We start from the raw sequence: 14,505 nt of genomic DNA on the forward strand, positions 1-14,505 counted from the left end.
GGTGAGACTTGGAAGAATTGCTCTCCTTCAGATTGCCTAGCAATGTTTGATTTGAAAATAAAGTAAACATTATGGGGGGGAAATGGCACCGGTAGTTACTGTACCCCAGAGTAATCCTACATTTTACATTTTCCAACAGGCAATAGGGTCACTTGCAATTATGTTTGTTATTCAGTGGATCTACACTCTTGTTAATTTGGGATTAGCAATTATTCTATATTTCTACATTGGCCAAGTGAGTCCAGGGCTACCACCTGGTAAGTGTTTTCACTTAGATTGGTCTTGGTTTTCGTTGTTTTCGTTACATGAAAATGTCCCATCTTCTCATTGATGTTTACACTTTTTTATTTACTTGTTTATTTTTGTAGCTTAGGCTGTTAAAGTTGTTGGGGTGGATGATGATGATGATGATGATGATGATGATGATGATGATGATGATAAGAGCATAATCAATCCAATTGTATCAGAAGAAATGTTAGGCAGATAAAAATGCAGTTACACTTTCCATCCCTCTATTGATGTAACCCTAATCTTCCAATGCAACCCATTCTCTTGCACTACTTCTGAAAGACCCCGAGACTTGAACATTGGGAAGTCTCAGTGGAGATGAATTTCCTAACGATGGGGGGAGAGGAGGTGTCACTGAGAACTTTTCTCCATGCTCTCTTCCTCTCTGAACCTGGCAGTATCTGTCTGACACAGAGGCCCTGATCTTAGCTGCAGATTACATGGATGGTTTCGTTGCAAGTCATAAAATAGGATTCTTTAAATCTGGGATGAGGAACCTGTGGCTCTCTAGATGTTTGACTACAAGCTTCTATCATTCCTGACAGTTAGCTTGGTCTGATGAGAGGCTGGGTGCAGCAACATCTAGGCTGCCCATTTAAATAGCTTGGCTGCATTTAGAATGATCAGGCTCGACTAGTTGATACCTTTCGCAAAATATTTAAATTTATTCTGTTGCACCTTCATGGAATAAATTAGGTGGAGTTGTTGCCTTACAGGAATGTTGTTTTTAAGATGAAAATATAAGTAGGTCATATCCATTCATAACCTCCCATCCACCCGTCTAGATAAATCCTCCTGAGAAAAATGCTTCGAAGATTGGAATCTCAATAAGAATCTCATTAAATACCAGAATTTCTGACTACAAAGCGGAAGCCCCTTTGATTTATGAAGTAAAACATGTTAAATATTCAAGAAATGTAATCTGAGGAAATACTCTTTAAGCTAAAGGAGTATTAAAAGAGTCTGGGCATGTCAGGTGTTTAGGGGTTTTGTGTGTGTCTGATTTAGAATGCAGTACTCAATGGCACTAAAATAGCAAGTACCACAGCCTATTGTAGTGGTTCCCAGGCTTTAATTCAATTTCACTGACCATGTCTCAAGATGTAGCTCTCTGATTCTTTTTAGGGATTCTTACAAAATAGAGCCACAGAGGAAGCAATTTGAGAGGGGAGACTTGGGCTGGCAGGGGGAAGTTCTTATCTTTTCACCTTAAGTCACTGCAGGGATGGTCTTCTCAAACCTGTAGAACATTGACATGTGTTTTACTCTGGTTTTTTTTAACTTATGGTTGATTATTTGTTTTTGAATGTTTAGAATTGTTGTTTCAACTGCCTTTTTAATTTCATTGATAAATTCTTTTTGCAAACCAGTTTGAGGGTTGTTTGTTTCACAATAAAACAGTACATAAATTTTATTAAATAAAAAAACGAACAGCACCACCCAATATTTCCCCCGCTGTGCAGTTCTTACCTACATGGTTACCTGCATGTTTTCTTGATGGGTAAAATGCAGCTTGTGGGAGTATTTTTTGGTAGAAAAGGGTTCAAGATCACCTTCTCTCCTCCCCCACAACAGCCCCCCCCTTTCAAATTGTAGTCTCAATGGCTCCATTTTGTAAAAAGCAACCCCCCCTAAAAAAGAACCACAGAGCTGCATGTCAGAACATAAGGAGAGTTCTGCTGGGTGGGTGCCCTCAGCCATAGGAGATATAAACCTCTTACCAAAACATCAAGGAGAACAGGGTTGAGGATGTAGTGCCATCTAAACAAACCAGGGTCAAGCACAGGGAATCACTTCAGGCCAAAAATGTGGTCCAGAGACAGGCAACAGTCCAGGGTCAAGACCACAGGGAGTCTGGACAAAGTATAGCTAGGTTTGTGAACAAGGGGCCAGCAACTAGAAGGCTCAAGAGGGAGACCTTATATACTCTGCCCCCCTAGATTTCATCTTTCAGGGATTCCTTACTCATAAGATCTTGACACTGCGTCTAAAGACACATGCCATCACTTTCCAGACCTGGACCTTTTGGCACAAACATGCTTTATGCATGTATGTATGTTTGACAGTCCTTCACCCAAGGATTACAGGGCAGTTTACAATATAAAAAGGTAAAGGGACCCCTGACCATTAGGTCCAGTCGTGACCGACTCTGGGGTTGCGGTGTTCATCGCGCGTTATTGGCCGAGGGAGCCGGCGTTCAGCTTCCGGGTCATGTGGCCAGCATGACAAAGCCGCTTCTGGCGAACCAGAGCAGCACACGGAAACGCCGGTTACCTTCCCGCTGTAGTGGTACCTATTTATCTACTTGCACTTTGACCTGCTTTCAAACTGCTAGGTTGGCAGGAGCTGGGACCGAGCAACGGGAGCTCACCCCGTCGCGGGGATTCGAACCACCGACCTTCTGATCAGCAAGCCCTAGGCTCTGTGGTTTAACCCACAGCGCCACCTGTGTCCCTAGTTTACAATATAAAAGCACAAAAATACTTAACATACTAAGGAACGAAAGCAATACCTCCTCCCTCAATTTAAATGGCCATAGTTTGTTTAATTAGCCAAAGGCAGAGTGAAAGAGGTATGTTTTTGCCTGATGGCTAAATATAGGTAAAGGTGCCAGGTGAGACTCCCTGGGGAGAACATTCCACAAGCAGGGAGCCACCGCAGAAAAGGCCCATTCTCAGGTTGCCACCCTTTGGACCTCTCATGGAGGAGCCACATGAAGAAGGGCCTCAGATAAAGATTGAAGGGTCCGGGTCAGTTATGTGGGAAGAGGCAGTCCTTGATGTATTGCAAGTCCTGAGCCGTTTAAGGCTTTATAGGTCGAAACCAGCACTTTGAATTAAGCACTTGGAAACTAAATAGCGGCTGGTGCAATATGCTCAAACTGTCTTGCCCTCAAGTATTACAGTGGTACCTCAGGTTAAGAACTTAATTCGTTCTGGAAGTCCGTCCTTAACCTGAAACTGTTCTTAACCTGAAGCACCACTTTAGCTAATGGGGCCTCCTGCTGCCGCTGCGCCGCTGGAGCACAATTTCTGTTCTCATCCTGCAGCAAAGTTCTTAACCTGAGGTACTATTTCTGGGTTAGCGGAGTTTGTAACCTGAAGCGTTTGTAACCCAAGGTACCACTGTATTTACAGCCTGCATTAACTGCTTCAGTGACTATCACAAAGCCTCAATTTGAGGAAAAATATGAAAAACACATTCCCACCATTATTAAACCTTTAAACTTTGGACCAGCTTGGATTAGTAAAAATCAGTGCAGGGTTTTAGATTATGTGTCAAGTTATTAGGAGCAGTTTATCAATACTGCAACTTATTTTGTCTTCTTTTTTTCTACAGGGGTAGCAGCCAACTTCAGCTTTTTCCAATGGATAAAACAACTTTTACTTAATGCCTGCAGGTTGGTGTTAACTAGGGAAAGAGACGTTAATTAATTTGAGATTAACAGTGCAGCCCTATCCATGAGTAAAAATTAAGTCCCATCGAGTTCAGTGACACTTAATCCTAGTGTCTAAGTTATTTAGATCTCAGATATATTACAAAATACCACAAGACATATTTCTCATAAGCCATTCAGCATAGCTAATTAAGTAAAGGCCAAGTCATTCTTTCTGCCCTGCTTATAATGAATCTTGGCTCTCCTACAACCCACCTGCTAAATCTAAACGGAACCATACCAACTATAATCTCACTTTTAATAGATTCTGAGGGAGCAAGAATTTTGCTACACTTCCTAAGGTAGGGTTAACTGCACCACCTCCGTTTTATCTTTTACATTGCAGAGATGCATAACATAACAGCTTATACCCCACCTATTTTTCAAAATGTAAAGTTACATCCCCCCAGCCATTGAAACATTAGCAAACTTGAATGAACAGAGGTGCACTTGAAGTTCACTTAAGTGCATTGTATGGTGCATTCTTGAAATGCATCAGCAGGTAGCACAATTACTTGATTGATTCTGATCCTCTGGTTGAATGAAGAGTAACTCCATTGTGTCCACAAGGAACCAATGAGGGGGAAGGAGGAAGACCTTAAAATTAGTAGCAAAATATGGGAGAATTTTCTGGCTAGTCATCAAGGTCTCCACAATAATCCATATTATATTATGGATTATATATTGTGATTGTTATTATGGGATATATTTTTGTGGTTTTCGTATTGTAAATTATCCAGTGATCTTTGGATGAAGGGTGGTATAGAAATATAATAATACTAATAATAATAATAGTCATCAACAGCTACACTTGGTTGGATTTAGAGCTGTATGAACTCTTTTATGGATATGTGTGTGTGAATAGCTATAATATTAGTTTTATAAGTACTTGCACTACCATCAACTTTGCCATATTAAGAGTACAACTATATATCACATACAGCACCATTCTGTGATCATTGTACATAGCTGTTTTTCTACAAAATGCAGCCACTGAGGCTATAGTGGGGTTTTTTTGTGGGTGGGGAGCTTTTGAACCCTTTCCCTCTAGCTCATTCTCTTGCCCGAAATTACCCTGACCAAACCACTCATTTACAGAATTCTGAACTTCCCTGGGTATCTTGAGTTAGCTTCTCTGGCAGGGGTACCGAATGACCCTCAACTAGATAGCATGGTCAATGGTCATGGATGATGGAAACTATAGTTAAAGAACATCTGGGGGTGTGGGTACCATTTTGGGTACTCTGCTCTATTGGTCCTTCTCTATGGTCATTTGCTGTTTTATGCTTTTCCCGACTCTCCAAGGGTTCCCTCTTTGGTTGTATTTGCTATTGCTGCTTCACATGTTGTAAACACTGTGTACTTACTAGATGACATATAGAGCAAAGAAGCAAAGTCTCTTACCTCTTGCTATTAATTTCAAATAAATTTACAAACTAATGAAATAGTTAGAATCAAACTAACTGAGGGAAACCTTCAATTAGGGTTTAAAAAAACGAAACAAACACAAGTTTAGGGTGCTAGAAATATGTTCTTACATTTTCTAACCCTGAAAAACACAGTTTTTTCCTTCTGTTTTTGTCAAAGAATTATTGCAGTTGCTCCATATCCACAACATAACGTGAAATTGCCATCCATCAGAAACCATGTCTCTTGAAATACAGAAGAGCATCATAGATGATGAACGCATACCTTACCTTTCTTTGCCTGCCATTTTCCGCATCCCTTATATTTCTTCCTATAGGAGTCCTTGTTTATCTTTTCATTTTCACTACTTTGCATAAGTTCATCTGTCAGCAGGTACTTCTACTAGATGCAAAGGAAGACAGCAAACTTAATAACTTTTAGTAGCTTTGTAGAAGAGGGCATTTCAGCAGGTGCAACATTCTGCACCCTTCCTAAATATCTGAACCTGCCAGCTCCCACATCTCTACAGTAGTTACAGGAGCCCCCTTCCATTTGATCAACCTATATCCCATGCTGCTCTGTGCTATATATCTGGAACAACATTCCTATCGTGTCCCCCCCCCCCCCCGATGATCAATTTATAATGCAACTAATAGTTTCTCATTTGTTATTAAGCATCTTGATATTTTCTCTTAAGAAAGTGCTTCTGTTTGGGGACTAAGCACTCAAATTGCAACATGCTGTTATGATAATTGCAGTTCTTATGCAGTTAGAAGAATATAGCAATTTGAAGTGCTGTCTGGAAAGTGGTAGCAAGAGTACCATTGAATGTGGTCCAGAACGTCATTAAGGATGAATAACTTAACCCCTCCCCCCACATGTCTTTACCATATTCTGACCCTAACACCAGTGTTCCACCTGCAAAGAGATGTCTTTCATGGGATTAGATGTTAATTAGACTCAAAGCGAAGTGTGCATCTGACCCTTGTCAATGTTAGTCTTAGCAGCTAGTTTTCACTTGGAGAAAATTGCTAGCATTTTTGTGAGTTCAAGATGTAACCACTCTGTGGCCACAACTGGTGGCACGGAAACTCCCATAATGTGTGCCTCTTGCAGTAAGAACATGTTACAGGTTTTTTTTAGGGGCTGTGTTTACTCAATCCCTCTATATAGCAAAACTGCCCTAGTTGGGGGATGGAAGGATTTTTACACGTTTTAGTAATTCAAAAGGCCCTAACGACATTAAGGGTTTAAATGCAACTGCACTTCTTACAACAGTGTAAGAAGGATGCTTCTGCAAAATAGATGTGAATGCAATTGAGATTGGTCTTAAGTACATATAAATTCACATTCGGAATATAAAAGTATAGTTTTAAAAGGCATTGAATAAGTGTTTAGTAGCCTTTTACAATTTTGCTGAAAAACAAATGCAGGATGAATTTTCTGGGCCTTTTCATTCTCTGAATTGTTGCATCCGGTAAAACCACTGAGCCTAGGGCTTGCTGATCAGAAGGTCAGCGGTTCGAATCCCTGTGACGGGGTGAGCTCCCGTTGCTTGGTCCCAGCTCCTGCCAACCTAGCAGTTCGAAAGCACGTCAAAATGCAAGTAGATAAATAGGAACTGCTACAGCGGGAAGGTAAATGGCGTTTCCATGTGCTACTCTGGTTTGCCAGAAGCGGCTTTGTCATGCTGGCCACATGACCTGGAAGCTATACGCCGGCTCCAATAGAGCGAGATGAGCGCGCAACCCCAGAGTCGGTCACAACTGGACCTAATGGTCAGGGGTCCCTTTACCTTTACCTTTAACTGGAAAGCATCTAAAATGAAACGGGCAGGCGTTATTTTAAATGAACTGGTCTTCAGCCATCAGGTATAGATTTAATTGGACCAAACATTAGTGCAGTTTTATATGACTGGAGCATTTGAAGCAATTGGGAAAAAACTGAAGAGAGGCAAGTGTATGTATTAAGGGAAAAAACCTTCACTGGCCATTTAAAAATAAAATTTACATAAGGAAAGAATTTATGATGAATTTTGGCCAAACCCTCAAGTCATAAGGAAAAGTTTGCATTCTTTCTTCAAGTGCCGTGTCTTTGTGCATAGCAGAGTGGATTGCTTTTCTCTTTCTCTTTTTTTCTATTTTTGTTTACACAGTTCAAGAGTGCAGCTGCAGATGTATTGAGAAACAATGGGGCATCTGAAGGTTCTGTGTTCCTTTTGTTTTTCAGGGGAAAGCCATCTCCGGAGGAGCGATTTGTTGTGACACCGTCCCTTGCAACAGTTGGCATGGAGACCACTCAGCTCACAGAAGAGAATACAGATTTTGCCTCCCGGGACCGCTACCACCATTCCTCTCTTATCACCAGAGAAGAGTTTGTTAATCGGTTCCAGTGAGAAAGCAACATGCCCATTCAATCCGCCAGCCAATTAAAAACACTGGCCACAGACACACCACTTGATTAAAAGGCTTTCCCTTTTAGAACTGATTTTAATGAATACTGAAACTTCCAATTAAAGGAGGGAGTCGGGGGAGAGAGTTTTAAAGTCTTGGCTTCCAAACTCTGTTCTCTTCTCTTAAAAAAAAAAAGTTTTACACCTTTTCCAGAACATTAGGGGTGTTTGTGTGCAATAACTCCACAGTTCATGATTTTTGTTTAAAAATAGAGTTTTATAAAGTTTTCTGGTTTTGTTGTAGATTGTTTATATGACACGCTTAATTCTAATATGTCCATATCTTAGCATGTAATTCAGAAAACCATAGGTACAGGATACCAGAAGAATGAAAAAGGGAAGCAACAGTAGTCTTCAGTATAGGTAGACTCAGCAGGTGAGTTATTCGACAACTGAGCTTTGGACACACAGCTTTGTCAAACTTTAACTGCCCAGAACACACCAAATTTATGCTAAATCTATAAGTAGTGCCCCTTATCCATGTAGTGTGACACAGACAGCCCCCATATCAGACACGTTCCATGCAGCATCTGAGATTTTTTTAACAAAATTAAACCATCAGATGAGGGTTAAAATGAGGATTGCGTGTTGTGATCGGGCACCAGAAAATAACTCAGACAATAAGCTGCACACAGGCAAGTGAGCAGGCTAGCAGGAGTGCTCTCTAAACTCTCTCTGGATCAAGCCTAGAAACCAAGCAGGCCACCTGAGGAAGGAAGCCTCCCACCTCCACATTCTGCATAGAAATGTATTGGGGTGTTAGAGGAGGGATGGAGCTCCATTTCTGCCAGCTACCAGAATATGGTTAAAAAATTTTTAACAAGCAACTAAGTAACTTTTGTACACGCATTTACAAGGCTGACTTAGAAACCCTCTTGACAATTTTTTTTTTAACCTGGCTGAGTACTTCTGACCCTTAAGCCCCCCCCCCCCACCTCACCCCCAGCTACTGTATCTACCGTTTTTATCTACTGTTTCTGATGGTTGTGTGGAAGACAGGTCATAAAGAGGAATCATGTGTTACATGGACTCAGACTGGAGCAGTACCAGAACTCAGTATCTTGGCGCTTAGGGTGGACAACATGAAACATGCCCCTGCCCCCAAACCAACCTCTTATTTTATGACGTGAAAAATTAACAGCAGTTGTAATAAAAAGTTAAACAGCAAGTATATTTCCAGTTAGTGGGTACCCATGAATTATTTTCAGGAGCTCTAAGCTTGTTGACTCAATTGATCTGAAAGCTGCAGTGCAGAATACAGCTGCAGTGCAGAATACAGTGGAACCTCGGTTTATGAACACCTCGGTTTACGAATTTTCGGTTTACGAACGCTGCGGACCCATCTGGAACAGATTAATTCACTTTCCATTACTTTCTTTTTTTTTAAATAAATTTTTATTCCATTTTCCAATTTATCAAATTAAAATAAAAAAACCAATCTTTTATACAAAACATCTTATACTTTCATCTTACATCACTTTCCATTACTTTCAATGGGAAAGTTCGCTTCAGTTTATGAACGCTTCAGTTTATGAACAGACTTCCGGAACCAATTACACCCATGCTTCAGGTTAAGTATGCTTCAGGTTGAGTACTCTGTGGACCCGCCTGGAACGGATTAATCCACTTTCCATTACTTTCAATGGGAAAGTTTGCTTCAGTATATGAACGCTTCAGTTTGTGAACAGACTTCCGGAACCAATTGTGTTCATAAACCGAGGTACCACTGTACTTGATTGCTGACAAGAACATGACACTATAAGCATGTAGCTCCTCTTAAGAAATCTGCGCTGGTTGCCTATTTGCCACTGGGGCAAGTTCAAGGTATTAGTATATAAACATGGAACCACTAGTGAGGTTGCCTCACACAGTATAACCCTATTTGACCACTTTGATCTGTAGAACTGGCATTGTTGGCAGCTGCCACGTAAAACTCCTAAAAACATTTTTTGTTTAGCCATGCCTATCCAGACACAAAGATGATCACACGTTTTAACCTTTTTAGCTACTGTTGATTTTAATCTTGAATATTTATAATATTTAGCAACAATTTTTAATGTTTAGTTTTACATTGTTGTAAACCATCTAGAGGGTGGTTTGTTGGTTTGTTTACTATCAAACGGTATATAAATTATGTTAAATAAAATGAATAAAGAAAAAACACAGCAATCTGCCATATACCATATCTCACTATTGAGTAATTCTAACACACAATATTGTCTGCAGTGACTGGCAGCAGCTCCACAGGATTTTGGGATGGAACTTTTCACAGCCCTACTTGGATATTCCAGGGATTGAACTTGGAAGTATTTGCTGTGCTTCCCCCACCCCCCCACCTCAGCAACAGCACCTCGTTTTATTAGCTCACTTTATTTGCATTCCCACTGTGCTTCTAATGGAAGAAAAACCAGTCTTGCCAACTGATTCAAAAATATTCTGCACAAACTTCTATAATTCCACCCCCGCCCAATAATTCAGCTTCTGCTTTTGCTTTTTACTTTTCACTTGCTTTAATAATTACTCTCACATGCAAGATAATAAGATACTGTGTCTAATTAAGTTGCTAATTTTATCCAGTGTACATAATTCCATATTTGGAGTCTTCGCTGGAGAACTATTAAACTTGTTTGATGCTTGTCAACTGCGAATGTGTGAGTGGTGTGTTTTGATTTAAACTTAATCTTCCACAAATTGCAAAGGATGAATAAGTGGCATGTATGAATGAAATGTATACTTCCTTAGATCTTAGGGCAATCCATTGTTTATTTTTCAGAATGTGTTCTATGCAGAAGCAAAATGTTGATGGCAGAAGGGAGGAATGGTGATTTTGCTACCATATTTCATTGGGTAGCTATGCTACAGTTATTCAACTGAGATGAATGGTACGTTGCAGAATTTTATGTTTAAGTTATTTGTGTTATTCTGCTTGCAAGAAATGATTGCATCAAATTTAGAGCAATGTTGTTTTCTTAATCATGTGGACCATTCAATGCTCATTTGTGCTACAGGTGACATCACTTCTAGTGATGCTCTGTGTTTGGGATGTAAGCATAAATTCAAGAGCAATTACATTGGTCCCAAAGCTAAGCCCCCCCCCCCAAGATAGTTCCATTTCATGATGCCCAGACTAGTGTGGTGGAGTCAGTGGTTAAGGTTTTGAATTAGGACCTTGGAAATCTAGATTCAAATCCCCACTCAGACAGGATGTACCTCACAAAGTTGTTGAGAGGATAAACTTGGAGTTCCTTGGATATTTTTAGTCATTAATACTACAGTGGTATAGGACGACAAATGTTTAAGAAGTTGCAATGATAAAAAGCTATTTGAATTCCTGCTCTTTAAATCTGCTTCATTCTTCTTTCTTGTTGGTTTCCTTTCAAGGATTGATATACATATTTCTCTGAAATTATTGCTTTCATTGGCTATGTGTTTGGCACACTGAAGTCTTATATGCTCCTGTGCCAAAAACCTCAAAAATACCTCTTTACCTATCTCCTGAAAACTACATGCAGTTCAATTGATTGGTTGTATGCCAATTTGTCAATGCGGTTTCTTCCTTTCAATCATTTCAATCATTATCAATCGAACTCTTGGAAAGAGTTCGAGTTCTTGTTGCAGGTGGGTGATTTTAGGTGGTAATCCAGGTTGCAAGGGTAAAATGACAATATGGCAGGCAGAAAGTAAAATGGTTAGGGGTGAGTTTTGGAAAATGATTCCAATTTTGAGAAGCCATGTATTAAAGTAGGCTGCTAACCTTAAATTAAGGAAACTTCATGGTGCTACGATGCCTGGCAGTGATGACCATGCAAAATAAAAGATGGGAATAAACTATAATTGTTTTCTAGTGATTGTAGAATTATTCATGCATCTAGGGCAGCACAGATGTTAATAATATGAGTCTGTTTCAGTTCCTCCTTGGCAACAAGTTATTTAGAGTAAAGATGAGGGAGAAAATAGATTTAATTCTCATGAATGGGGAGCCTATCTCATTCCCAAAACAATATGCAAACTGAAACACACCTATCCTCCAAAATTTTGTTTTAAAATCCTCCAACCACAAATAGTGTCTACGTATATGCATATACTAGGGGAAAGTGTGCATAACATGCAAAAATGCATTTTAGTTTGCAAAACTATGAATATTGGGCAAAACCACAAATAAAAATGTGTGTACTGTATTAGGAGAAACATATCCTAAACTACTGATAATTCTTCAAGAGAACTTTTATAAAAATAAATCTAAACTGATGTGGAAATGTGAGGAACTGGATTTGCCAATCCATAAATTAGGGGGCCATAGGCAGCTGGGTGTTCTCTCAGCCTCACGTTTCCATTCACAATGAAAGGATTTTAATGCCAAGCCATCGTACGCCGATGTAAGGATCACTGAGATAATGGCTGTGAAGCTCTGCAAGCACTATACAAGTGCCAAGAATTATTTTATTGCTGTGAGCTCTATCAGGTGAAGTAGTTCTGGAACAAAAGTGGTGGTGTTTAGTCGTGTCTGACTCTTCGTGACCTCATGGACCTGAGCACGCCAGGCACTCCTGTCTTCCACTGCCTCCCGCAGTTTGGTCAGACTCATGTTGGTGGCTTCGAGAACACTGTCCAAACATCTCGTCCTCTGTTGTCCCCTTCTCCTTGTGCCCTCAATCTTTCCCAGCATCAGGGTCTTTTCCAGGGAGTCTTCTCTTCTCATGAGGTGGCCAAAATATCAGAGCCTCAGCTTCAGGATCTGTCCTTCCAGTGAGCACTCAGGGCTGATTTCCTTCAGGATGGAGAGGTTTGATCTTCTTGCAGTCCATGGGACTCTCAAGAGTCTCCTCCAGCACCATAATAATAATAATAATAATAATAATAATAATAATAATAATAATAATAATTTATTATTTATACCCCGCCCATCTGGCCGGGTTCCTCCAGCCACTCTGGGCGGCTTCCAAAAAAACAGAAATTCTAAAATACAGAAATCCATCAAACATTAAAAGCTTCCCTAAACAGGGCTGCCTTGAGATGCCTTCTAAAGGTCTGGTAATTGTTCTCTTTGACCTCTAGTGGGAGGGCATTCCACAGGGTGGGTGCCACTACCGAGAAGGCCCTCTGCCTGGTTCCCTGTAACTTGGCTTCTCGTAATGAGGGAACCGCCAGAAGGCCCTCGGAGCTGGACCTCAGTGTCCGGGCAGAACGATGGGGTTGGAGACGCTCCTTCAGGTATACCGGACCGAGGCCATTTAGGGCTTTAAAGGTCAACACCAACACTTTGAATTGTGCTTGGAAACGTACTGGGAGCCAATGTAGGTCTTTTAATTCAAAAGCATCAATTCTTCGGCAATCAGCCTTCTTTATAGTCCAGCTCTCACTTCCATACATCACTACTGGGAAAACCATAGCTTTAACTATATGGACGTTTGTCGGCAAGGTGATGTCTGCTTTTTAAGATGCTGTCTAGGTTTGTCATTGCTTTTCTCCCAAGAAGCAGGCGTCTTTTAATTTCACGACTGCTGTCACCAACTGCAGTAATTATGGAACCCAAGAAAGTAAAATCTCTCACTGCCTCAATTTCTTCCCCTTCTATTTGCCAGGAGGTGATGGTTATTCCATATCCAGTTCTACCTGTAGCTTCATGTCCCACATAGAGATTTCTCAGGAGACAGATGAGGTGATCAGGCACTCTCATTTCTTTAAGAACTTGCCATAGTTTGCTGTGGTCGACACAGTCAAATGATTTTGATTATAGGGGATTGGAATGCTAAAGTAGGGAATCAAGAGATAAAAGGAACAACTGGCAAGTTTGGCCTTGGGGTTCAAAATGAAGCAAGGCAAAGACTAATAGAGTTCTGTCAAGAGAACAAGCTGGTCATCACAAACACTATTTTCCAACAACACAAGAGACGACTCTACAGATGGACATCACCAGATAGGCAGCATCGAAATCAGATTGATTATATTCTCTGCAGCCAAAGATGGAGAATACAGTCAGCAAAAACAAGACCTGGAGCTGACTGTGGCTCAGATCATCAGCTTCTTATAGCAAAATTCCAGCTTAAACTGAAGAAAGTAGGAAAAACCACTGGGCCAGTAAGACACAATCTAAAATCCCTTATGAGTACACAGTGGAAGTGAGGAACAGGTTTAAAGATTTAGATTTGGTGGACAGAGCCTGAAGAACTATGGATGGAGGCTCGTAACATTATACAGGAGGCAGCAACGAAAACCATCACAATGAAAAGCAACAGAAGTAGTAGTGTTATAAAGATATAACAACTTACCTTGTATTGGTTTCCAGTACAATACTGTAAAGTTAGATGCAACACCTAAAGCTTTCTTCAAGCGACTTTTCAAGCGTTTTTGCCATGCATCTTGCTTAGTAGCATGACCAACTACTACAAAGAAACATAAGCAAGCTAAAAGGATGATAGTAAAAGGATGATAGGGTACCCAGGTGGCGCTGTGGTTAAACCACTGAGCCTAGGGCTTGCTGATCAGAAGGTCAGCGGTTCGAATCCCTGTGACAGGGTGAGCTCCTGTTGCTTGGTCCCAGCTCCTGCCAACCTAGCAGTTCGAAAGCACGTCAAAATGCAAGTAGATAAATAGGAACCGCTACAGCGGGAAGGTAAACGGCGTTTCCATGTGCTGCTCTGGTTTGCCAGAAGAGGCTCTGTCATGCTGGCCACATGACCTGGAAGCTATACGCCGGCTCCCTCGGCCAATAATGCGAGATGAGCGCGCAACCCCAGAGTCGGTCACGACTGGACCTAATGGTCAGGGGTCCCTTTACCTTTACCTTTAATGGTGTCTTTACAATGGCATCTCACTGCATTGGGCAGGATAGTAGAATGCCATGGAGTCTCAGACCAGTGGCTCATCAGGACTGTCTACCTGGAGATGCCAGAGATTGAACCTGGGACCCTCCTGCATGCGA

The 14,505-nt window shown here is 40.9% G+C and overlaps 2 protein-coding genes across 3 annotated transcripts in view; both read left to right on the plus strand.

The window, feature by feature from the left end:
• SLC12A8 (solute carrier family 12 member 8) overlaps positions 1–10,231 on the plus strand; it is a 66,988-nt gene extending 56,757 nt beyond the window's left edge. The window contains exons 12-14 of one of the 2 annotated variants that reach the window (XM_035129407.3): positions 140–257; positions 3,628–3,688; positions 7,361–10,231. In XM_035129407.3, the coding sequence (XP_034985298.1) occupies positions 140–257; positions 3,628–3,688; positions 7,361–7,526 (345 nt within the window). In that variant the 3' untranslated portion in view covers positions 7,527–10,231. The remainder of the gene's footprint in view (positions 1–139; positions 258–3,627; positions 3,689–7,360) is intronic. The other variant, XM_035129464.3, reaches the window with a different exon arrangement.
• A 94-nt stretch (positions 10,232–10,325) lies between these two features.
• The window catches only part of HEG1 (heart development protein with EGF like domains 1), a 59,456-nt gene continuing 55,276 nt past the window's right edge, over positions 10,326–14,505 (plus strand). The window contains exon 1 of the mRNA XM_035129394.3: positions 10,326–10,465. Coding sequence (XP_034985285.2) covers positions 10,459–10,465 — 7 coding nt within the window. The 5' untranslated portion in view covers positions 10,326–10,458. The remainder of the gene's footprint in view (positions 10,466–14,505) is intronic.

Source organism: Zootoca vivipara, chromosome 1 (genome assembly GCF_965207765.1).
Source record: "Zootoca vivipara chromosome 1, rZooViv2.hap1.1, whole genome shotgun sequence".
Lineage (NCBI taxonomy): Eukaryota > Metazoa > Chordata > Lepidosauria > Squamata > Lacertidae > Zootoca > Zootoca vivipara.